Source organism: Rhinatrema bivittatum, chromosome 16, assembly GCF_901001135.1.
Source record: "Rhinatrema bivittatum chromosome 16, aRhiBiv1.1, whole genome shotgun sequence".
NCBI lineage: Eukaryota > Metazoa > Chordata > Amphibia > Gymnophiona > Rhinatrematidae > Rhinatrema > Rhinatrema bivittatum.
Window position 1 is genome coordinate 1,280,605 of NC_042630.1, and position 24,491 is coordinate 1,305,095.

Sequence of the window (24,491 nt, forward strand, 5' to 3'; positions counted from 1 at the left end):
AACCCCCAGACTCTTCAATACATTTCTCCTGATTCCTGGACTGACATATGGCCTGCGTGATGCACACTCCCTGGATTGGGTCTTTGGGGCTACTTGCCGGTCTTTCGCCTCCAGTTTCACATACGCATGCGCCAGTCCATTGCCTGTTTTACACAGCAGTGAGAGTCCTTCCTTCATTATCTCCTCAGTCAGGGGCATGGGGAGCAAAGGCTGAAAAGCAAACACATAAGAAGTCATTTCTACTCCAATCCCTCTCGCTGTCTCTGCACAGCCATAATCTCACTGGCATTTCCTCTTTTTCCCTTCTCCCTCTGGGTATCTCATCACCTCTTCTTTTTCCTCTTCCTCCTCTTCTCCCTTCAGTTCTTCTTCTTCACCCTCTTCCTCTCCTGCCCTCGTCTCCAGATCTGCATCTTCTGTTTCATCTTCCGCAATCTCCACATCATCGTCATCTTCGTCTGACATTTCACAGACTTTGAAGCTAAAGCAAGAGAATAGGAACAGCAAGAAATGAAGGGAAGCCTTCACAGATTCCAATGACTAATACCAGATCGGAAGAGAAAGGAAAATTAGTTCTTACCTACTAATTTTCGTTCCTAAAGTACCCAGGATCAGTCCAGCCCAGTGGGTTTATGCAGCCCTACCAGCAGATGGAGGCAGAGAACAAAACCTTCAGGCCCTGCTTCATAACCAAGAGCGTCACCTGCAGTCCCTCAGTACTGACCTGTACCCAAGCCAAGATGACCACCTTAACAAACCCCAGTAAACTTTTGGGCAAGCAGAGACTTAAGTTGGAGCCCCCTTGATTTAACACAAAGCACAAACCAAACTATGTACACCTCTCACTATTCTGAATACATCACACATCAGTTCAGCAACATCCAGAAGTGAGGAAGTCTTTCGTCAGAAGGGGGCAGGTCTCTGGACTGATCCGTGGTACTTCAGGAACAAACATCAGTAGGTAAGAACCAATTTTCCTTTCCTGTTCATACCCGGATCAGTCCAGACGAGCGGGATGTACCCAAGGGCCTGTACACCGGGCGGGAACCCGAAAGACTCAGGCACAACACACTTTCCCCAGAAGAAGCCTCCTCTGACGCCAGCACATCCACACGGGATTGTTTGGTAAAAGTGTGAAGGGAAGACCACGTCGCCACCCGACAAATCTCCTGCAGAGAAAGCAGTTGACCCTCCGCCCATGAGGCTGCCTGCGCTCACAACCCCTCCGGTATCCACTGGCCCTTAAAGATACGCGAGGGCAATTGTCTCTTTTAACCATCGTGCAGTCGTGCCCTTGGAAGCCTTATTCCTTTCTTTGCTCCACTGAAGGACAAACAGATGGAAAGACATTTGTCACCTTAAGATACCGCAAAAGAATTTGGTGCACCTGCAGTAAGTGAAGTTCCCTTTCTCAAAGGGGGGACCACACAGCACCTGAAGAACCATATGAAGATCCCATGCTGGACAAATCTTCCAGACCGGAGAACGCAGATGTACCGCCCCTTGAGGAAACAAACCACATCTGGATGAGACGCTAGCGGTCTTCCCTGCATCTTATTTCAAAGAGACCCTAAGGCTGCCACCTGAACCCGAAGGGCATTATAGGCCAAACCCTTAGCCAAGCCACTTTGCAAAAAGGCCAGAATCTGAGGAACGTCCACCTTCAAAGGTTGCATCTTGTTCTGCAAACACCACAATTCGAACACTTTCCACACTCGGACATAAGCCAATTACGTGGAAGGCTTCCTTGCCTGAAGCAAAATTGCAATCGAGGGCTCCTAATAAGAATTCAAGCAGAGCCATCGCCTCTCAAAAGCCAAGCCACTAGCAGAAGCGATCCTCGCGGTCTGAAAATATGGATCCCTGCCGCAATAACCCTGACAGAGCAGCAACCAAGAAAGGGAAGAGAAACCAAAAAGAATACTTCCCTGCTTCTGGTTGCTCCTGGCTGAGGGCAGGAGGCCTTAGAGGAAGTGAGGGAACAGGACCTCTGGCTTTCCCTCCCTCTGGAAGACAAGGGCCGAGGCAGAACAGGGATGCTCTACCCAAGGGATGGCCCACAAAGGAATCTAACACCTCGGGGAGCCTCTTCGTTCTTCAGAAACTGCCGTTTCTTTTTTTTCCTTTCTTCTAAACTCTAGACTGCAGGTTTAGCACCTCTACCATCTGCTGGAACATAGAAGCATAAGAACATGCCATACTGGGTCAGCCCAAGGGTCCATCAAGCCCAGCATCCTGCTTCCAACAGTGGCCAATCCAGGCCATAAGAACCTGGCAAGTACCCAAACACTAAGTCTATTCCATGTTACCATTGCTAGTAATAGCAGTGGCTATTTTCTAAGTCAACTTAATTAATAGCAGGTAATGGACTTCTCCTCCAAGAACTTATCCAATCCTTTTTTAAACACAGCTCCACTAACTGCACTAACCACATCCTCTGGCAACAAACTCCAGAGCTTTATTGTGCGTTGAGTGAAAAAGAATTTTCTCCGATTAATCTTAAATGTGCCCCATGCTAACTTCATGGAATGCTCCCTAGTCCTTCTATTATTCGAAAGTGTAAAAAACAGATTCATATCTACTCGTTCAAGACCTCTCATTCTGTTATAGACCTCTATCATATCCCCCCTCAGCTGTCTCTTCTCCAAGCTGAACAGCCCTAACCTCTTCAGCCTTTCCTCATAGGGGAGCTGTTCCATCCCCTTTATCATTTTGGTTGCCCTTATCTGTACCTTCTCCATCACAACTATATCTTTTTTGAGATGTGGTGACCAGAATTGTAAACAGTATTCAAGGTGGGGTCTCACCATGGAGCGATACAGAGGCATTATGACATTTTCCGTTTTATTAACCATTCCTTTTCTAATAATTCCCAACATTCTGTTTGCTTTTTTGACTGCCGCAGCACACTGAACCGACGATTTTAAAGTATTATCCACTATGATGCCTAGATCTCTTTCCTGGGTGGTAGCTCCTAATATGGAACCCAACATTGTGTAAATATAGCATGGGTTATTTTTCCCTATATGCATCACCTTGCACTTATCCACATTAAATTCATCTGTCATTTGGATGCCCAATTTTCCAGTCTCACAAGGTCTTCCTGCAATTTATCACAATCTGCTTGTGATTTAACTACTCTGAACAATTTTGTGTCATCTGCAAATTTGATTATCTCACTCGTTGTATTTCTTTCCGGATCATTTATAAATATATTGAAAAGTAAGGGTCCCAATACAGATCCCTGAGGCACTCCACTGACCACTCCCTTCCACTGAGAAAATTGTCCATTTAATCCTACTCTCTGTTTCCTGTCTTTTAACCAGTTTGTAATCCACGAAAGGACATCGCCTCCTATCCCATGACTTTTTACTTTTCCTAGAAGCCTCTCATGAGGAACTTTGTCAAACGCCTTCTGAAAATCCAAGTATACTATATCTACCGGTTCACCTTTATCCACATGTTTATTAACTCCTTCAAAAAAGTGAAGCAGATTTGTGAGGCAAGACTTTGTTAGGCAGATTTGGAGGCAGAGAAATACTGAAGAGGCTGCAGGTGGCTCTCTCCGTTATGCAGCAGTGCCTCAAAGTTTTGTTCTCTGCCCCCATCTGCTGGTAGGGATGCATAAACCCACTTGTCTGGGCTCATCCAGGGTACGAACAGGAACAGTTCCTTCACTAGCAGCAGTGCCCAAATGAGCTACTTTTGATTGACCTGCCACCACCTTTTTTCATTTTACTGAGAGTCACCAGGTGGGTCCAGGATTTCAACTCCCATTAAAGGGAGGTATAACTAGATCTCTTTTAGCTGGCTCCTAATGGCCTGGGCCATCTGATCATCCCAATTCCAAGTGGCCCAGTTTCTGGAGGGAGACTTAGTCCATCCTGATATTCTATTTTTTTTTTCAATTGTATTGCCATACACTGAGGAATGTGTAGACCTGCTTCTTCCATTTGCAATCAGCCAAACAGTGACCCTGTGACTCCACTTAAAGGAAACATTTAGTCTTACCTGCCAGTCTCGTTTCCCAGTATCCTGCCAGTTCAGATACCTGGGTTTATGTCCTCCCACCAAAAGATGGAGACAGAACAACTAGCTTGTTGACCTCACCCGCACAGCACTCAGCTCTCCCGCATTATTTATAATAAAGCCAAACAGATGAATTTCCCTAGGTCCCCTGAATACAGGGGGGGCTTCCAAGGAAGACAACAACCAACAGTTCCCTAACCTGAGGGCCAACCGGTCAACCAAACTATCTAACAGAAAATTCTAACTTTAACTCCAGTTTCAACGATGAACTGAATCGGTACAGTAGTGCAAGCAGAAAGACCAATCTGGATAGGTTCTGGACTGGTCTGGCAGAACTTTCAGAAAGAAAATTAGCAAGGAAAAGTACATTTTTCCTTCCTCTTTGTCCTCCAGACCATGCATGGGTTGTACTCAAGAAACCCCTCAGACTGGATGGAATACGGCCAAACCCACTTTCAAACTGCTGGCTCCAAAGGTGGCAAGTGCTGAAAAGCGGAATATAAATAAATTGATAATAATAATAATCCTCTTTGGCCTGTACATCCAGGCGATAAAGCTTAGTGAAAAAGTGCAATGAAGACCAAGTAACCACGTTCCAGATTTCCAAAGGAGGCACCAACATAAGATCCACCCATGACATCCTTTGTTGCATGCATGCAGATTCCCCTAGGGACAGGTCACAGGCAGAACCAATTGCTTCTTTAGTCTAATAGGCCACAAAGCTTTAAACACAGCCTCACCCTTCTTCTAAACATGTAAAAGGACAACCACACGATCCGATGTCTAAAACAGATTGTGGTCTCCCTCAGATACCTCAAAAAGTATCCTGTGTATGTCCAAAAGGTGCAGTTTTCTATACTCTTCCAAAGAGGACTCTCTTGAAGGCCAAAGGGACAATGATTGATTCAGGTGGAAGCAAGATATTACCTTGGGCAGAAAGGGTGAGACTGGATTGAACCCGCCAGCTCCCAGTCCCCAGGGTCCAATGTGTACCAACTAAAGTAAACTGCCTGAATGTTTCCTACTTCTGCTATGTGAACCGCTGATAGTGTCCATAAGATATCTGCCCACCTTAAAATCAGGCTCACTGCTTTATCCACCTGCAAACCTCCGATACTGCCCTGGTGGTTCACATACACTACCACCCTCACATTGTCCAAGAAAATCCATAATGCTTGACCCCAAAAGAACAATGCAAACTCCAGCAAGACCCTTCTTATGGCTCTGATTGACCACTTAGCTTCTGAAGTGTTCCATTGACCCTGGGCACCGTCAGTGAGCTCCCCAACCAGACAGACTCATATCCCTCATAACCATTAACCAAGCCAAATACTCCAGATCCACTCCTTTCTCTAGATTCACTAGGAATAACCACCAGATCAGGCTGAATCTGACTTCTGCCTGTAGTGGCAATCTTGTCAGGAATTCCTGTAACTGGGGTGACCACCATGACAAGAGAGATCTCTGTAAAAGCTGCATATTAACCATTGCCTAGGGAACCAGGTCCAGGGCTGTTGTCATAGATCCTACAACTTGCAAGTAGTTCCAAACCCTGGGAGCTTGAGCCATCATCAGATCTCATACCCTAGATCAGTGGTTCCAAAATCTCTCCTGGAGGACCCCCAGCCAGTCAGGTTTTCAGGATATTCATTGTGAATATCCTAAAAGCCTGACTGGCTGGGGGAACCTCTCTGCTGTCATGAGGGTTTTTCCTCCTGTCCTGTCGAAGTGGGCTCCCATGTACACCAAGAACTGAATGGGAGCTGAGTTCCTGAAAGAACTGGATGACACTGAAGGTAGAAGTTTAGCTTTCCTCCATGGTCTCTGCCTGGATCAGTCAATCGTCCAAAAAATGATGAATGAGCACTCCCTCCTTGCGTAGGATCGCTGCCCGATTCCCCCCCGTCCCTTATAGGGATATGAGGGTATACCCCTGTTAAACTCTCTCTGTCTAACCACAACTATGACTGACTGTAGGTTTTGCATGTGAAAGCAGGGCACCTGTGGGGTCCTGATGACATGTTTGAAATCCAAAATGAACCAGAATGTCCACTTCAGAAGGGAATGGCAGGGAGACACCATAAAGGCATCTGGAGTAGGATGGGAAAATTCCACTGTGTAGCTGTCTCTCATGACCTCCAGGACCCAAAGGTCCAACATAATCTAGGTCCATTCCCATTAAAGGCAGTTGGCGACCTATCTGCACCATTGAGTGGGCCACCAAACTTTCATTGCATGTTCCGGGTGCCAGCAGCACCCCGAGTTCCAATCTCTGTTCCTTCTGCCTCCACGAAAGGAATGACCCGTGTTGAAATAATGGTTTCTTTGGGCTCTGGATGTTCTCCATGGACGGTATCTCTTCGACTTACAGAATCAACTGCTAGTTGGAGAAGAGGGAAGGCCCTCCTGGGCCTGTCTTCTGGCAACCTGAGAGGCTTGGACTCCTCCAGATCCTTATATAGCTTCCATAAGTCTTCTACAAAGAGAACCTTTCCTTTGAAAGGGAACTTTCTTAGGCATGCTTTGAATGCCAAGTCCATCCCCTGGTTTCTAGGCCATAATAATCGGCAGATTGATACTGTCATGGTCATACTCCTTGCAGATATTTAGATGAGATCATATAAGGCATCTGCCAGAAAAGCCATGCCCGCTTCCAGTTGAGCCATCTCATTGAGTCCTACACCGGACATCCCCCTGTCTTGGCCAGCAACTACTGAATCCATTGAAAGCAGGCTCTGGCTATGTAGCTGCTGCATACTGCCACCTGAAGAGACAACCCCGAATCCTCAAAGGAATGATTCAGGAGGGACTCAATTTTCCTGTCCTGAGGATCCTTAAGTACTACCTCATCTTCTATTGGAATGGTGATCTTCCCCATGAGGTAGGACACCTGAGTGTCCAACTTCAGAACCTTCAGCTTCTCCTCTTCCTCAGCCTGGAGCGAATAAAGCTTGGGTACAGCTCTTCTTACCTTCACTCTGGAACCTGGGATGTCCCACTTTGCAGTAATCATCTCTCTCATTGCCCGATGAAGAGGGAAGGCTCTGTAGAATAAGGTCCCTGAATGACTTGCACTCCTTCACCTGAACTTCCTTTATCTCCAAGGTTCCCAAGACCCGGGTGATCAGGGAGAGTAACGACTTTTTCTTGAAGAGACGAATGACTCTGGAGTTCTCCTCTTCTTCAGCCGAGCTCTCTCTCTCTCTTCCAAGCCTTTCCCTTCAGGATCACTTAGGTCTTCTTCTGTAAGGGAGGTCACCGATGATGCAAACAGGAAGGAGCTTTCATCCAATGAATTCCATTCCCATCTGGGATGTTTCTTCCCCACCCCTGAGGCTGAATGTTCTGGAAGAGAGGGAAGCTGTGCAGAGGATCTCAACCCAGTTCCCTGTGACAGGCAATAAGCCTGGTGCAGGAGCATCACAAATTCAGGGGGAAAGGGGCAGTTACTCCGATTGAGGAGGGCGCAAGGAACCAGCAAAGCAGGATTCTCCATGGCACCAGCATGGCCGCTTCTCCCTCCGCTTTCTTCCTGTTGTCTGGAGTTGGCGGGCCAGGCGATACCCCGGCCCCCACGTATCCCCCGGCTCGCGGTGCCTCCTGATCCTTTAAGGCCCTCCCTGGCTCCTCTGCTTTCCTTTCGCTAAGCACGCAGAGCGGGAGTCCTGCAAGCCGGTGGCCGCCCCCAGGCCAGGGATCCCCACCGTGGCTCTCCCGCTGCACGGGCATGCCGGCCGAGCACGTGCCGCAGAGCTGAGCGCGGGGGTGACGTCAGCACGCCACGCACGCTCCCCCTGCTGGTAGGGGGCCGTAATCGCAGGGTCTGGACTGGTCTGGCAGAGCACTAGAAAAGGTGACGGGAGGCGGGGCGTCACGCAAGGCTCCGCCCATCATCTAAACCCCCAAGCTGGGGCAGCCGCAGGCGATGTAATGCGCGAAGGCCAGCAGGGGACGCTATGATGCTTACAGCAAATATTTCTCCTCTGTTACTGAGCCGGTAACGATAAAGGTCACCTTACCTTACCTGCGATCCCGGAGCTATGCCGGGGGTGCCGGCCGAGGGCCTCGCAAGGAGCAGCGGAGCAAAGCCACCTCGGCGGAGCGTGAGAAGGGTTGCCTTGGAAACCTGTACGTCACCAGCAACGTAGCCGCGTTCTCCCGGACGACGCAAGGTGCTGGGCGGAGCGGCACGCAGCTGTTGCTTAGCAACAGAGTGATTGACAGCCCCGAACTGTTTCCCGCCTTTTCATTTCTTGTAGCCTCTTAGCGGACATTTTGTTTGTTGCAATCCCTCTTCCTTTCCCGCTGTTCACCTTAAAAGGGCCTGCAACCCGAAACCATTCTTAATGCAAACATTTCTAATCCATGCTCGCTCTCACTAGCTGCTTGAAGAGCTGGCATGCCTGGGGCTCAGTGGGTGCTGCCACCCTCACTCTTGTGTCCTGTGATGATTTCTTGCAAGAGCACCAGGATCTTCAGGAAACATCAGTTTTTTGGTAAATGCATGAGGCTTGCAGGTGGGCCCCAGAGATCCAAGGAACCAGTACCAATGTGCACCAAACAGGAGCGGGACCCTGAAGGGATTTTGTCGGGAGCAGGACCAGACACTTGGGGGGGCGTTGGGCAGATTCTTCCTGCCTGTCTTTGGGGCTTGGGTTTTGACTTTCCCACTTCCTCTGCAACTCCCACAAGGACAGCACGAAGCAGTGGCAGAGCTGCAACCGAGCCCCAGAAACAGGCAGGTGGTTGGAGCGCTGCCACCTCGGGCCTTGCCTGCCCGGGTTTTACACTGGACCACAGGCTGCGACACTGGGCGGTCCGGTCCAAAACCGGGCAGTTGGGCTTATGTTCTAATATCTGAGGCTCTTAAGATTGCAAAACAGCGTGACAAGGCAATGGCCAGAGGCAGAGGGATGCAAGGTGTACGGGGAGAGAGTGCACCAGAACCTGAGGTAGAAACATGGCGGGTCACAGGGAAAATTCACGCTGAGACTGCATAATCCGATCGCCAGGCACCAGTTCCAGTACGTTCTTTCTGCTCGCTGCATTCAGTTATACTCAACCTAGTTTGCTCCTGCATTGCACACTAGACACATTTTCAACATTTCTGAAAATGCATTTGCAGTTACAGCTTAACAGGGAGGCTCATTCTTGTCCTCATTGTGTCCAGTTCTGGAGGTCAAACCTATGGAAGAATATAGACACAGTGAACATGACCCAAAGAAGGGCTTCCAAAATGGCGCAGGGTTTATACCAAAAGTGAACTTGGACTGTGACTTTGTAGAAGCCACATTTATTTAATATTCCACTTTTTTTCAGTGCTTCAAAGTGGATTACATTCAGGTACTGTAGGTATTTCCCTATCCTCTATCCCTAGAGCGCTTACAATCTAAGTTTGTACCTGAGGCCATGGAGGGTAAAGTGACTTGCCCAAGGTCACAAGGAGCGACAGTGGGACTCGAACCCTGGTCTCCAGTCCATTGCTCTAACCACTAGGCTACTCCTCCACATTAGCTCCTTGTGCTTCTGTTCTAATCTCAGTTATAGCTCAATATTATAATTATTAAAAAAGAAAGAACAATGTAGCACCAATTTTTAAAAAGGGATCAAGGGGGTGATCCAGGAAATTACAGACCAGTGAGCCTGACTTCAATGCCAGGAAAAATCATGGAAACAGTTATAAAATCACAACACATTTACATAGGCATAGTTAATGGGACAAAGCCAACATGGATTTAGCCAAGGGAAGTCTTGCCTCACAAATCTGCTACGTTTTTATGAGGGCGTCAATAAACGTGCATAAACGTGAGCCAGTTGATATAGTGATCTGAATTTCCAGAAAGCATTTGACAAAGTCCCTCATGAGAGACTTCTTAGGAAATTAGAAAGTCATGGGATAGGGGACAGTGCCCTATTGAGGATTGCCAACTGGTTAAAAGACAGGAAACAGAGAGTAGGGCTAAATGGTAAATTTTCCCAATGGAAAAAGGTGAATAGTGGAGTGCCTCAGGGATCTGTACTTGGACCGGTGCTGTTCAATATATTTATAAATGACCTGGAAATGGGAACAAGTGAGGTCATCAAATTTGCCGATGACATGAAAATTATTCAAAGTTGTCAAATCACAAGAAGATTGTGAGAAATTGCAAGAGGACCTTGCAAAACTGGGAGACTGAGCATGCAAATGGCGAATTAAATTTAATGTGATGCACTTAGGGAAGAGTAACCCAAATTATAGCTACAAAATGCAAGGTTCCTCATTAGGAGTCACCACTCAGGAAAAGGATCTGGGCGTCATCATTGAAAATACATTGACATCTTCTGCTCAGTGAGCCGCAGCAGCAGCCAAGAAAGCAAAGAGAATGCCGGGGATTATTAGGAAAGGAATGGAGAATAAAACAGAGAATATCATAATATCTCTGTATCGCTCCATGGTGCATCCTCATCTTGTGTTCATATATCATACACAAACAGAATGCTGGGGATTATTAGGAAAGGACTGGAGAATAAAACAGAGAATATCATAATGCCTCTGTATCACTCCATGGGGCATCCTCATCTTGTGTTCATATATCATACACAAACAGAATTCTGGGGATTATTAGGAAAGGAATGGAGAATAAAACAGAGAATATCATAATGCCTCTGTATCACTCCATGGGGCATCCTCATCTTGTGTTCATATATCATACACAAACAGAGTGCTGGGGATTATTAGGAAAGGAATGGAGAATAAAACAGAGAATATCATAATGCCTCTGTATCACTCCATGGTGCGACCTCATCATGTGTTCATATATCATACACAAACAGAATGCTGGGGATTATTAGGAAAGGAATGGAGAATAAAACAGAGAATATCATAATGCCTCTGTATCACTCCATGGTGCATCCTCATCTTGTGTTCATATATCATACACAAACAGAATGCTGGGGATTATTAGGAAAGGAATGGAGAATAAAACAGAGAATATCATAATGCCTCTGTATCACTCCATGGTGCGACCTCATCATGTGTTCATATATCATACACAAACAGAATGCTGGGGATTATTAGGAAAGGAATGGAGAATAAAACAGAGAATATCATAATGCCTCTGTATCACTCCATGGTGCGACCTCATCATGTGTTCATATATCATACACAAACAGAATGCTGGGGATTATTAGGAAAGGAATGGAGAATAAAACAGAGAATATCATAATGCCTCTGTATCGCTCCATGGTGCATCCTCATCTTGTGTTCATATATCATACACAAACAGAATGCTGGGGATTATTAGGAAAGGAATAAGAATAAAACAGAGAATATCGTAATGTCTCTGTATCACTCCATGGTGCATCCTCATCTTGTGTTCATATATCATACACAAACAGAATGCTGGGGATTATTAGGAAAGGAGAATAAAACAGAGAATATCATAATGCCTCTGTATCACTCCATGGTGCATCCTCATCTTGTGTTCATATATCATACACAAACAGAATGCTGGGGATTATTAGGAAAGGAGAATAAAACAGAGAATATCATAAGGCCTCTGTATCACTCCATGGTGCATCCTCATCTTGTGTTCATATATCATACACAAACAGAATGCTGGGGATTATTAGGAAAGGAATGGAGAATAAAACAGAGAATATCATAATGTCTCTGTATCACTCCATGGTGCATCCTCATCTTGTGTTCATATATCATACACAAACAGAATGCTGGGGATTATTAGGAAAAGAATGGAGAATAAAACAGAGAATATCATAATGTCTCTGTATCACTCCATGGTGCATCCTCATCTTGTGTTCATATATCATACACAAACAGAATGCTGGGGATTATTAGGAAAGGAATGGAGAATAAAACAGAGAATATCATAATGTCTCTGTATCACTCCATGGTGCATCCTCATCTTGAGTATTGTGTGCAGTTCTGGTCACCATATATCAAAAAAGATATAGAAAAATTAGAAAAGGTACAGAGAAGGGCGACCAAGATGATAAAGGGGATGGAACAATTCCCCTATGAAGAAAGGTTAAAGAGGTTAGGGCTGTTCAGGTTGAAGAAGAGACGGCTGAGGGGAGATAAGATAGATGTCTATAAAATAATGAGTGGAATGGAAGGAGTAAATGTTAATCAGTTGTTTACTCTTTTGAAAAGTACAAAGACCAGGGGACACACAATGAAGTTACTGGGTAATACATTTAAAACTAATAAGAGAAAATATTTTGTTACTAAATGCCTATTAAGCTCTGGAATTCATTGCCAGAGGATGTGGTGAAAGCTATTAATGTAGCTGTGTTTAAAAAAGGTTTGGACAAGTTCCTGGAGGAAAAGTCAGAAATCCACTGCTTATTCTTGGGATAAGCAGCCTGGAATCTCTCTACCCCTTGGGATCCTGCCAAGTACTTGTGAGCTGGCTTGGCCACTGTTGGAGACAGAATATTGGGCTTCATGGATCCTTTGGTCTGACCCAGTGTGGCAATTTCTTATGTTCTAAGAAAAATTGGTTGCATCTGAGACACCCTGGATTAGAGCTTATGAGCCCTCCACTTGCTGACATTCACCTGTACCCAAGAGAAGAGATGAATACCCAACTGGCATCATCTGTGAACCCATCCAAAATGGGAGTTTTTGTTAAAAATTAAACTATTGCTTTGTGAAGAAAAACATGATCAGCATTAGCAGGGTGATGAGGGAAAGGAAGAAGGAGCCAGAGATGATTATGAAGGACTGAATCAGAATAATTTGACACAGAGGAAAGAACCAAATGTTGGTGGGAGGAGTGGAGGGAAACCTAGAGTAATATGCTCAGAATTTATTGGAGAAATTTCTCCACAAGGTTGTTTCAGCAAACTAAATGAAGGCAGACATCAGTGTGCCTAACTATTTTAGAAATGATATGCTCAGAAAAGTGAATGAGCAGGGATTACACTGCAGCTTTTTAAAGATATTCTAATAAACACTATATTCTTATAAGTGCCATAGACATCCCCTTATACAGACACACACAGCTCTGCCAGTGCACCTCCCTCCTACCCTGCAGCACCCCCTGCTATTCCAGTACTGAGACCCTCACACACAGCTCTGCCAATGCACCTCACTCCTGCCCTGCAGCACCCCCCTGCTATTCCAGTACTGAGACCCTCACACACAGCTCTGCCAATGCACCTCACTCCTGCCCTGCAGCACCCCCTGCTATTCCAGTACTGAGACCCTCACACACAGCTCTGCCAATGCACCTCACTCCTGCCCTGCAGCACCCCCTATTCCAGTACTGAGACCCTCACACACACACAGCTCTGCCAATGCACCTCACTCCTGCCCTGCAGCACCCCCTGCTATTCCAGTACTGAGACCCTCACACACAGCTCTGCCAATGCACCTCACTCCTGCCCTGCAGCACCCCCTGCTATTCCAGTACTGAGACCCTCACACACAGCTCTACCCATGCACCTCACTCCTGCCCTGCAGCACCTCCTGCTATTCCAGTACTGAGACCCCCACACACAGCTCTGCCAATGCACCTCACTCCTGCTCTGCAGCACCCCCTGCTATTCCAGTACTGAGACCCTCACACACAGCTCTGCCAATGCACCTCACTCCTGCCCTGCAGCACCCCCTGCTATTCCAGTACTGAGACCCTCACACGCAGCTCTGCCAGTGCACCTCACTCCTGCTCTGCAGCACCCCCTGCTATTCCAGTACTGAGACCCTCACACACAGCTCTGCCAATGCACCTCCCTCCTGCCCTGCAGCACCTCCTGCTATTCCAGTACTGAGACCCTCAGAGCTCTGCCAATGCACCTCACTCCTGCCCTGCAGCACCTCCTGCTATTCCAGTACTGAGACCCCCACACACAGCTCTGCCAATGCACCTCACTCCTGCTCTGCAGCACCCCCTGCTATTCCAGTACTGAGACCCTCACACACAGCTCTGCCAATGCCCCTCACTCCTGCCCTGCAGCACCTCCTGCTATTCCAGTACTGAGACCCTCACACACAGCTCTGCCAATGCACCTCACTCCTGCCCTGCAGCACCCCCTGCTATTCCAGTACTGAGACCCTCACACACAGCTCTGCCACTGCACCTCACTCCTGCCCTGCAGCACCCCCTGCTATTCCAGTACTGAGACCCTCACACACAGCTCTGCCAATGCACCTCACTCCTGCCCTGCAGCACCCCTGCTATTCCAGTACTGAGACCCTCACACACAGCTCTGCCAATGCACCTTACTCCTGCCCTGCAGCACCCCCTGCTATTCCAGTACTGAGACCCTCACACACAGCTCTGCCCATGCACCTCACTCCTGCCCTGCAGCACCCCCTGCTATTCCAGTACTGAGACCCCCACACACAGCTCTGCCCATGCACCTCACTCCTGCCCTGCAGCACCCCCTGCTATTCCAGTACTGAGACCCTCACACACAGCTCTGCCCATGCACCTCACTCCTGCCCTGCAGCATCCCCTGCAAGTCAGCAGTCACAGCTCTGCCAATGCACTTTTTCATAGGACAGTAGTAGTATCATATAGATCCCATGCATAGCATAATATTACATGATTCCCATGTTTAACATCTGCTGTATTTCATAAGCCATGGAAACTATCATAGAGAATATCACAACCTATTATTCAGCTTACCCTAAAGCCTGTAAACAAATGAGGCTTCCTATTTCTTCCTACAGGCTTGTCTTGTTATGCCATTGACTAAAGTGAGGTCTGGGCTGCGGATTGCATGTAACAAAATATCCCACATATTACATGCATATTACACATATTACATGCAGCCAGAGACCTGGGGTCCCCTCTCACCTTCCATAATCGCATCCCTTCCCAGAGCTGCTCCAGGGTGCACAGCTTTGTTCTGCCTGCAGCCTGAGCCTCTCTTTCCAGGAAACGCAAAGATATTCCAGGTAAGGGCTCCGCTGAATAAACCTGGATACCGTTACCTGGGAACTTTAGGGAAGCTTTTCCCTCACAGACTTCCTCACTGCTCAGGAGCTAAAGTTTAACCACACTTCCTGTTATTTAGTAATGAGTCATCTTGGGAAAATGTTTCAAATCTTAGCTTTTGTGCAGGTAACTATTGGAGTTATCCAAACAAACAAAGCCTTTGACTATCAACCTTTCATAGATATTTAAAAAAAAATATTATATCAACAAGGTGAGCCAAACATCTGCATCTATAGCAGACACGCATTGTTAGTAGAAAATGGGTTATCTCAACTATTGTTTTGTTTCCATCAAGACCATCCTATCTTAAAAACTCTGCATGTTGAAAAATACCTGCCAAAATCTGTGTTTCATGATGTCATCATGTCACAGCCACTCTCAATCTCACGGGCCCATACAGTAAAAATCGCGGGAGATCGTCTGCTCTCCCGGCATGCGCACAGGCCACTCTCCTGTGCGTGTGATTCAGTAAATTAATTTATTTAAATTAGGGCCCGCAGTAAAAGGAGGTATTAGGGACACTAGTGCGTCCCTAGCGCCTCTTTTTGGACAGGAGCGGCGGCTGTCAGTGAGTTTGACAGCCGACGCTCAATTTTGCTGGCATCGGTTCTCAAACCCGCTGACAGCCACAGGCTCGGAAACCGGACGCCGGCAAAATTGAGCATCCGTCTTCCAACCTGCGAACTGTGGGCTCATTTAAAAATTTTTTTTTTAAATTTTGAACTATTTGTAACTTTTGGGACCTCCAACTTAATATCGCCATGATATTAAGTCGGAGGGTGCACAGAAAAGTAGTTTTTACTGCTTTTCTGTGCACTTCCCCGGCGCCGGCAGAAATTAACTCCTAACTTTGGGTAGGCGCTAATTTCTGAAAGTAAAATGTGTGGCTTGGCTGCACATTTTACTTTCTGAATCGCGCGGGAATGACTAATAGCGCCATCAATATGCATTTGCATGTTGCGGGCGCTATTAGTTTCGGGGGGGGGGGGGGGGGTTGGATGCGCGTTTTCGGCCCCTTACTGAATAAGGGGTAAAGCTAGGGCGTTGAAAATGCGCATCTAAATGTGGGTTAACAGTGCGCTCCACCGGAGCTCACTGCACTGTATCGTCCCGTCACTAAGGGCATGAATCTTTTACATTTGTCCCCATTTTGTGACATCAGACCCTAAGGCAAGCAGGGTCTGATGTCATTAACTTGCATTCTCATTAACTTGCTTGGCTGGTCCATTCTGCATTGGGGCTGTTGTCATGGCAATCAATGGCAGATAACAGCATTTTGGTTCTCAAAGATTGGGTTTTGCAGCAGGTGTCCTCTTTGCCATTGTGCTGGTTTGACACTAGTCCACAGTGCTAGCTCCTATGTCTAACCGGACAAACCCTGATATCTGGTTCATAATGCATTCTGGCGCCACATTGCCAAAACAACCTGACCCCATTCAAGGCAGTTTCAATTCCTGACCAGACAGTTTAATCCTTTGGTTTATTAACTACTAAAATAATCAAAGTTAAAACGTCCTTACTGACATAGCTTTTCTCTTCCTTGCGTGTTGTAGGACAGGACGCCCTGTCTCCTCCGTGACACTCAGTGGTCAGAATTCCAGTGTCCAGCCTTCACTTTCATGAATCCCAGGAGTCAGTTCACAAACGATCCACTTATCCAATCCTAAAAATCTCCTTCTTCTTTCAAGAGAGAATTTTAAAAAGATTATGCCGATGGATGCAGAGTCCTAAGCAGCATTCCCATGATTTACATGTATAATATTCTACACATGCATCGATGCTAAAAAAAATGAAATCCAGAGTTATGCACTTGGATTGCAGAAATTCAAGGGAGCAACACATGACGGAGAGTGAGATACTGATGTCACAGAGCAAGAAAGAGAAAGGGTGATTATATTAAATGATTTCAAGGTACTGAAACAGAGCACTAAGGTGCTGGCCACAGCCAGAGAGATACTGGGATGCTTAGAAAGAGGCATAGCTAGTAGATGAAAAGGAAGTACCATGAAATACTGAAGTACAGAGATTTTCTGTACGTTATGCAGTCTGAATTACTCCCACATTCAATGTCTATCCCCAAAACCCTAAGCCCTATCCCAGCCCATTTTATTAAATGTAGATATTTTATTATAGGGGACAATTTTTAAAACTATCTGCAGTGGTGATAAATGACTTTGCAACAGTTCTTAAAGGGAATATGTGGAGGTCACGTGACATCGTGAGAGCAGAGAGATGTGAACCGCTGCTCTCCTAGGCCCGTACCCACCGCCCACCTACGTCCACTGCCATAATTACCTGCAAAATATCATTTCTTCATCCAGAGCTACTCCTAGACCAGAAATATCCAACTTTGCGGCGTAGAATGTGGGTGCGGCCGGTGAAGGAAATGGAACAGCTCCCCTATGAGGAAAGGCTGAAGAGGTTGGGGCTTTTCAGCTTGGAGAAGAGACGGCTGAGGGGGGATATGATAGAGGTGTTTAAGATCATGAGAGGTCCAGAACGAGTAGATGTTATTGTGATTACATGATCATACAGGCCATTGATGAGACCTTACCTGGACTGGAATATTACATAGTAACATATTAAATGACTGCAGATAAAGGTCAATGGGCCCATCCAGTTTGCCCTGTTGATATTCAAGGACAAGGTGGATGGATCTGCAAAAATCAGACTCAGATACAGACTTGTTTCCCTGCTGAAGCTTGCTGGCACCATACCAGACAGAAAGTTTCACATCAAGGGTGGATGTCAGCATGAGACACCTTCTCTTTACCTGCAGAAGGGAGAGAATAGGTGGAAGATTCTTACTAATATAAAATACCTTTGTTATAGTGGCCACGTGTGGCAGACACTCGTGGACCTCTTTCCATACTTGGCCAAGGCTCAGATAAGGCTAATAATGCAACCAGTGCCGTATGGATTCTCAGAGATAAGCTCTCAATCTCCTTGTACACTCCCTCATTCTGGATGTCTTGCTGAGTTTGGTGGAGGTTGGGTGCCCCAGAACACTGCAGGAATGCCATTGCGCTGTCCATGGTTCTGAATGCCACATTTCCTGGTGGCTATAGACATCCTATATAATTAGGGACCTTCATTTTCAGTTTTTATTTTATTTTGCTGCGGAATTTCAATATTAGAACAAAATGAAACCGGTGGAAAACTGACTTTGTTATAACGCACATTTGCAAAATCAGTGGAAAAGTTGGTTTCCCCCTGATTTATTTGTGTTCCAACATTGAAATTCACAGGCAAAATAAAATAAAAACTGAAAATGAAGGTCCCTATATATAATGCTCAAGCAACAGGCTTATCAGGAGATGCAGAGGAATAAAAAGATCTGGGCTAGTGCTTAGAGCATTGAACTTCAAGACAAAAGAATGCAAACTGTAATTTGAGCTCTGCCACTGACGTTGCATGGGACCTTGGACTAGTGACCACTAGTGGCAGTCACTTTCTGCCCTGTGCCTGAGTTTGTCCAGCTGCAGTTGGGAAATAGCAAGACTGTTCCTTCTGTGCTTGCTGATACAGACACAGCAGGGGAAGGGGCTCATGCATGGTTTCTTTTATCCATGTTTGGGTTCTATGTGGTTCAAAGGTGCTGCCCAAACCGAGGGTCTTAGGATATTAGGATGTTTGTGGCTTTAGCCTTTTTTGGACAGCTGATGATCGCAGTCAGCTGACGCCTTCACATCCACACACAGAAAAGGTTAAATCCCTGATGTCAGAAGCACAGTTCCCACCAAACCAGTCAGACTGGTGCAGAGGTGGGAGGAGCAGCCCCGGAGGAAGGAACAGATAAAAGCAGCGCTTGGCTCCTAGCCCTCCCTGATTTACTGGCCATATTCCAAGAAAGACTGTGAAGTCTCCAGCCGGAGCCACCAAAAACAAGGTAAAGGTTCTGGAGCACCTCATTTTAACAAATCTAGTTTATACTTTAATTCACCTATAAGAAGCTGAAAGAGATGTGTGTGCTGGGGGTTTTGTCATGACTTTTGTACAGTTAAATCCTCATAGAATGAGGGCTACCACAGGGACTGAAGGCACCGCGGCTTCCGGTAAGTACTGGTGCCACTCTCTACAGCAGCTACTCCTGGGGGTGGCCGGGACTACCCCTCCCTCCCCAGCACTGCCTACAAGCCATGCACTACAATCGGGCTCTTGTGATGCTACTAAGTAGCAGGAACCACAGAAAAGCAGTCATTTTTTGTTTTTTAAAGTTGATCCTTTGACACACGATGAGACTTTACGCCTGCTCTGGGGCAGGCGTAAAGTTTGATGGGTTAAAGATTGCACCTCAGATGCACGGGGATTTTTTGCATGGTGGGGTAATAGCCTCATCTACAGGGCATGTACACATTATGGGCGCTATTAGCTACACCTTTGGACGTGCTGGTCCCCTTTATTGCACGGGGGGTTGGTCTAGCGTGTGCAAAACGCAGGTCCAGTCACTCGATGACCAGTGCGCTGGACTGGGAGCCCCTTAGAGAGGACAGGGCTGCAGGAGCTGGGAACCTGTGTCTTGCTTCGGGGACACGCGATGCCGCTGCATTCATCCAAGAAACAGCTAGGGCAACAGGCAGGGGTCACTGCAGGAAATCCTGAGTGGAGAAAACTCCCATCTGGGCCTTTTGAAACTTTTCAGGGACTCTAAGGGTTTCAGGCTTCCCCCCAGAATAAAACCAGCAAGGGGACAGCAGACTCGGGGTCCAGCCCAGCAGCAGTTTCCTGCTTTCTAGTGGGCGGTGTAGTTGAGGTGACTCATTTTGCAGTCTCCTGCCGGGCCTGGGTGTGGTTAGGGCGAGCCCTCTCGTCATAGGGCAGGGGATGAAAGAGGCTCGGGTCATAGGACTCAACTTCTTAAGGAAAAGGTGAATGTGAACAGAGCAATCCCTCTTTCCTCACCAATGCATTCCTGCATCTCCCATGGGGAGAAGGAGTTCGGTGAAAGCTGGCAAGAGGCAGGAATGAGCAGTAGTGCTGGGTGAGCAACGGAAATCTCGTTTTCTGCAACTACTTTAACCCAATAATTATTGGCAATTTAAATGAAAACTGCACCTTGACATTTCAGAAAGTCCCTGCCACTGCTGATTTTCTTCTCTCCCTTGTAGTCGCATCTCTGGCCCCAAGTGTTTTGGAATCAGAGAAGACAGAGTTGGGCGCTTTCCTCACCGAGATGCCCCCTGCCTCACATCTTCTGGAACGGTAGGAGAACGGATTGGGCCTTGCCTCGCTGCCCCACCTCCCTTGCAGGGACATTACAAGTCTCGCGGAGGATGGACTGGGCCTTGCCACAGCATTCGACTTCCTCTGCAAGAAGAGATTAATTGCTTTTTTTCCCCAGAAAAGCAAAGCACCATCCGTCATGGGGCAAACAATCACCAATGTGCAACCTCTGGCTCCCCCAGAGCCCATCCGCCCCGAGGGCTTGGAGGAGCTTCTGGCTGAGGAGCCAGCGGAGACCCAGGCCCAGCTGGAAAACGGCTGGAATTGCCAGGACTGCTCGGACAACCTGACAGTGAAGGAGGAGGGACTGGCAGTCTGGCGCCGGCCACTGGCCCAGCTGAGTGATGGCGTGCGAGGGAAGAAGGGCTACTCAGAGGGGCTGCATGCCTGGGAGATCAGCTGGCCCGTGGAGCAGAGGGGGACACATGCCATGGTGGGAGTGGCCACCTCCCATGCCCCTCTGCAGGCAGACTGCTATACCAGCCTGCTGGGCAGCACCGCAGACTCCTGGGCTTGGAACATCTCCACCTGCCAGCTCTGCCACTCTTCCAAAGCGCAGCCAGCCACAGCCTACCCAGCCGCGCAGAGACCCTCAGCCATGGCCGTGCCTGAAAAGCTGGTGGTGGTTCTGGATATGGTGGAAGGGACACTGGGGTACGTGGTGGATGGAGAATACCTGGGCACAGCCTTTCAGGGCCTGAGGGGACAGACTTTGTACCCTGCAATCAGTGCTGTGTGGGGGCAGTGTGAAGTGAGGATACGCTACATTGGACAGCAAAAAGGTAACGTAGCTGGAGCACTGCTTCAATCAACCGAATGTGTGGGGAAGCTTTTTACTGCAAAAAGAAAGTGAGCAAAACAGTATTTCAGAAACATAACCTTGGTAAGCATAGGGACACTTACAGATCAGATACAGGGGCTCGAAATGTTATTATGGTATTCATACATGGGAGGAGAAAACCAGGAAGGGAAAGGTTTAGATAGGGTGAGACATAGCAAACAGAAGAGAACTGGGGCTTTACACACAGCCTCTGGGTGTAGGGAAAAGGGAATCTCTAGAGAAGATGGGGGGGGGGGGGGGGGGGGGGATTTGAGGAAGAAAAAGGAATATTTTATAGTTTGAGGAAAGGTAAATCTGTAGGGCAGACAGAGCTGTGTCTTGGGTGAGGGGAGGTACTTACAGACATAAGAGCTGGCTCAGACCAAAAGTCTCTGACTGTTGCCGGCGGATGCCAGTAGTACACCCCCACTACTGTACTCTTCTCTGTCACACACAGACTTTCTATCCATAAAGACTGCATCCTGCGCCATCCTTACTCAACATGTAGTGCCGCTCTCCAACTTCTGCTGCTCTGTCATTTCAATATACTTTCTACTCTATCCTCTTTCCACCCAATTTCTGAGATCCTTATTAAATCTGTCTGTATTTAATGCCATACATTCTTACTCTTACATCTTATTTTTCGACTTCTGCCTTTTGCATATAGACAACTAAAAATATTGCTTCTTTCTAGTGACCACCCGCTTATTATTAGCAGTTGCTACAGGTATTTTGGGATCATTCATATTTGTCTGCTCCGAATTTTAATCCACCTGCCCTTACTGCAGCCTCTCTGTTGGGATACTTTAATGTCTCCATTTTGATGATTCCCTTAAAAGAAACCTCTCTGAGAGCCATGCACCCTGGACTGTCCCCACCTGTAAGGAAAGGGGAATTTCTAGGAGAGACCGAGCTGGGATTTGGTGGAGGGTGGGGGAGCGGGTCTCGGTGGGGATTATTGGCATGCAGGTGAGGAGCTGTGATGAGGAGAGGACCTGCTTTCCGTGACTCTGCTTTCATGTCTCCTTACCTTAAAGGTGAGCCTCTCTCTCTGGTGCAGCTCTGCAGACAGTCCATCCGGGCTGCCCTGGGCGAAGGGAGAATCAGCGCCGTGCAGAGCCTGCCCCTGCCACGCACTCTGAAGAAGTACCTTCTGTACCCCTGAGCTCATCCTCCCACCAGCGAGTGCTGCAAGGACCTCCTCCACCGAAATCCCCGTGGACAGCAATCATTTAGCCTCCTCCAGCAAGCAGGACTGCAACTCCAGCTTTGTGCTATGGACTTAGAGCGTTAACGCTGGGGTGGGGAGGTATTTGCATTATAAATCAAGCCTCTCTCTCTCCCCCCTGATTACAAAAAACATTGGAGCCATCATAAGAGCCATGGGTTGAAAGGGTGCCGGGGCATTAGAAAGCCACTGAATATTGTAGAGTGAGCACGGCCTGGCCTGAGAAATGCACACTTCCATGTGCAAATACAGAGCTGCACTTTCTGAGTCTTTGTGTCGTCCCTTGATGAGAGCAAGCAGGAGCATGAAAACGAATTGCTTTGCATCTCATGAGAGCCAGAGCCACTGTCACTCCCTCCCTATGCTGCAGTCGCTTACTGATATTCCAGATCCCACTAGAAAAACCCCGGCAAGGGAGAAGCTGAAGGCAGCACACCCAGGACTCCCAAAGCTGGGCTCTTTATCAAGCTAAGGAAGGTTGAAGGGAATCCACGCTACCTGCTCCTCAACTGTTCTGTTGGTTTCCTTTCAACTCATCACAGGAATAACGAGCTCCCACATTTCCCAATGTCTGAATTGCCAGCTGAAGTCATCTAACAGCCTTCATCAAGCAGCAGCCCAGGCCTCTTCCGAAATCCTAAAGATTCAGATAGTAACTTGGCTTAACCGTCTGACCTCTTCCCAGTGCAGCTGTGAGCTTCAGTCATCGCTGCTTGTAGAAACCATTTAGGATCCCAAATGCAAGCAGCAGGAGATGGGGATACCCGAAACTCCCTTCCGTAGGGCCTTGTTTAATGAAAGTTTCTTTACCATTGACACAGAATGGGAAAAAGTCCAATTCTACAAAGAGTACAGGGCAGGCCAAGGGAGCTGCTCCCTGCAGGCACTTTCCAATGCCCTTCACTGCCCCGTGCTATGCTCAAGTCCTGCTTTTTCCAGCGGGAGTCCTAGGGTCGGCCACTTCCAGTCCTCAAGAGCCCGTCTGGTTTTTAGGATCTCCACCGTGAATATGCATGAGATAGATTAGCATACTGGAGGCAGTGAGCACAAACCTATCCCATGCATATTCATGCTGGAGATCCTGAAAAGCCTGGGCTAAGTGACAGGCAGAAGCTTCCCTTCCCTGAAAGGCACACAGGGGACTGCTGACGTTTTCTTCTGCCTGTCGCGTGCTTTAAGCTCTGTGTGGGCAGCACAGCCTACAAGAACTGGCAGCCCCATGAAATTCAAAGCATGGAACTGCAGGCCTCACATTCATTTCCATAGACGTAGGGCATCTTCATGGCTCACCTGCATTTACTCTGCTGGGGTAGGAGCCCCGGGAGAAATAAACCATCCCGCAAACTTCAAGGAGGTCAAGAACCCTCACCAGACAAGAGAATATCTGGAAAATGAAGCTGCATGTGTCGGATCTGAAGCAGCTCAGCAAACAGGTGTAATAGAAAGTTCTCACCCCCCCCCCGAGATGCAGCTTTTAAAGAGCCATCAAGCCCAGGCCCCCCAGAACCCGTCACAGGATTGCTCTGTGGCCGTGCATTCTCCTGCTGCAAAGGCTCTGCGCCCTACACTTACTCAGAAGCAGGTCCAAGCCACTCTGACGTGCCTGAAAAGCAGAATAAATACGGGGATGCTGCATCCTCAGGCTAGGAAACTCCTTATCCAGAGCATCTGCCGGCATTAAAGTGGCAGCAGGTGCAGGGTCAGGCCACGGCCCCTGTGAGCGAGAGAGGCAGCCGCAGTCCGGCTCCCCTCCCAGCCCTGCCATTATCCTTTTATTTTACACTTACTCATCTTTTCCAAATCTGAGCGCAAGGAGAATTACAATTCAAGTGCTACAATTATTTCTCTACCCAAGAGACGCACCATCTGCTACCTGAGGCAAGCAGGGCGAAGTCACTTCCCACAGGCACCAGCTCTGTAGAAGCAGCACTTCCTGCTCCTCAGCCATTGATATCACCATGAGGCTAGTGCTCCCCTCCAGCCCTTCATGGGGGTGATCGTGAGGAGGGGTCTTAGCACTCAGTCCCTCCCTGTCCCTGTGCTGGGGGTATAGAGAGGGGCTTCAGTCCCCAGCACTGTCACTCCCTCCCCCGTCCCTGTGCTGGGGGTATAGAGAGGGGCTTCAGGCTCCAGCACTGTCACTCCCTCCCTGTCCCTGTGCTGGGGGTATAGAGAGGGGCTTCAGTCCCCAGCACTGTCACTCCCTCCCTGTCCCTGTGCTGGGGGTATAGAGAGGGGCTTCAGG

General features: G+C 47.8%; 2 protein-coding genes across 6 annotated transcripts in view; one reads left to right on the forward strand and one right to left on the reverse strand.

Moving 5' to 3' along the window:
* The window catches only part of LRRC23 (leucine rich repeat containing 23), a 63,353-nt gene extending 43,200 nt beyond the window's left edge, over positions 1-20,153 (reverse strand). Inside the window, exons 1-5 of one of the 5 annotated variants that reach the window (XM_029581710.1) lie at positions 20,031-20,153; positions 17,271-17,748; positions 16,496-16,655; positions 328-481; positions 98-210 (exon numbers count right to left, since the gene is read on the reverse strand). In XM_029581710.1, coding sequence (XP_029437570.1) covers positions 98-210; positions 328-465 — 251 coding nt within the window. In that variant the 5' untranslated portion in view covers positions 466-481; positions 16,496-16,655; positions 17,271-17,748; positions 20,031-20,153. Of the gene's footprint in view, positions 1-97; positions 211-327; positions 482-8,048; positions 9,346-16,495; positions 16,656-17,270 lie in introns of those variants that run through there. The other 4 variants (XM_029581711.1, XM_029581713.1, XM_029581715.1 and 1 more) reach the window with 4 other exon arrangements.
* A 166-nt stretch (positions 20,154-20,319) lies between these two features.
* On the forward strand, positions 20,320-22,209 carry SPSB2 (splA/ryanodine receptor domain and SOCS box containing 2). The gene is made up of 2 exons (XM_029581716.1): positions 20,320-20,980; positions 22,056-22,209. Exons 1-2 carry the CDS (start codon positions 20,338-20,340, stop codon positions 22,181-22,183), a joined length of 771 nt encoding a protein of 256 aa, XP_029437576.1. The 5' UTR covers positions 20,320-20,337; the 3' UTR covers positions 22,184-22,209.
* Positions 22,210-24,491: the final 2,282 nt, after the last annotated feature.

Bases quoted from the DNA above. Each gene is read 5' to 3' on its own strand.
- SPSB2 (XM_029581716.1), top strand. From the start codon at position 20,338: ATGGGGCAAACAATCACCAATGTGCAACCTCTGGCTCCCCCAGAGCCC. The intron at 20,981-22,055 runs GTAACGTAGCTG...CTTACCTTAAAG, and splicing joins CTACATTGGACAGCAAAAAG to GTGAGCCTCTCTCTCTGGTG.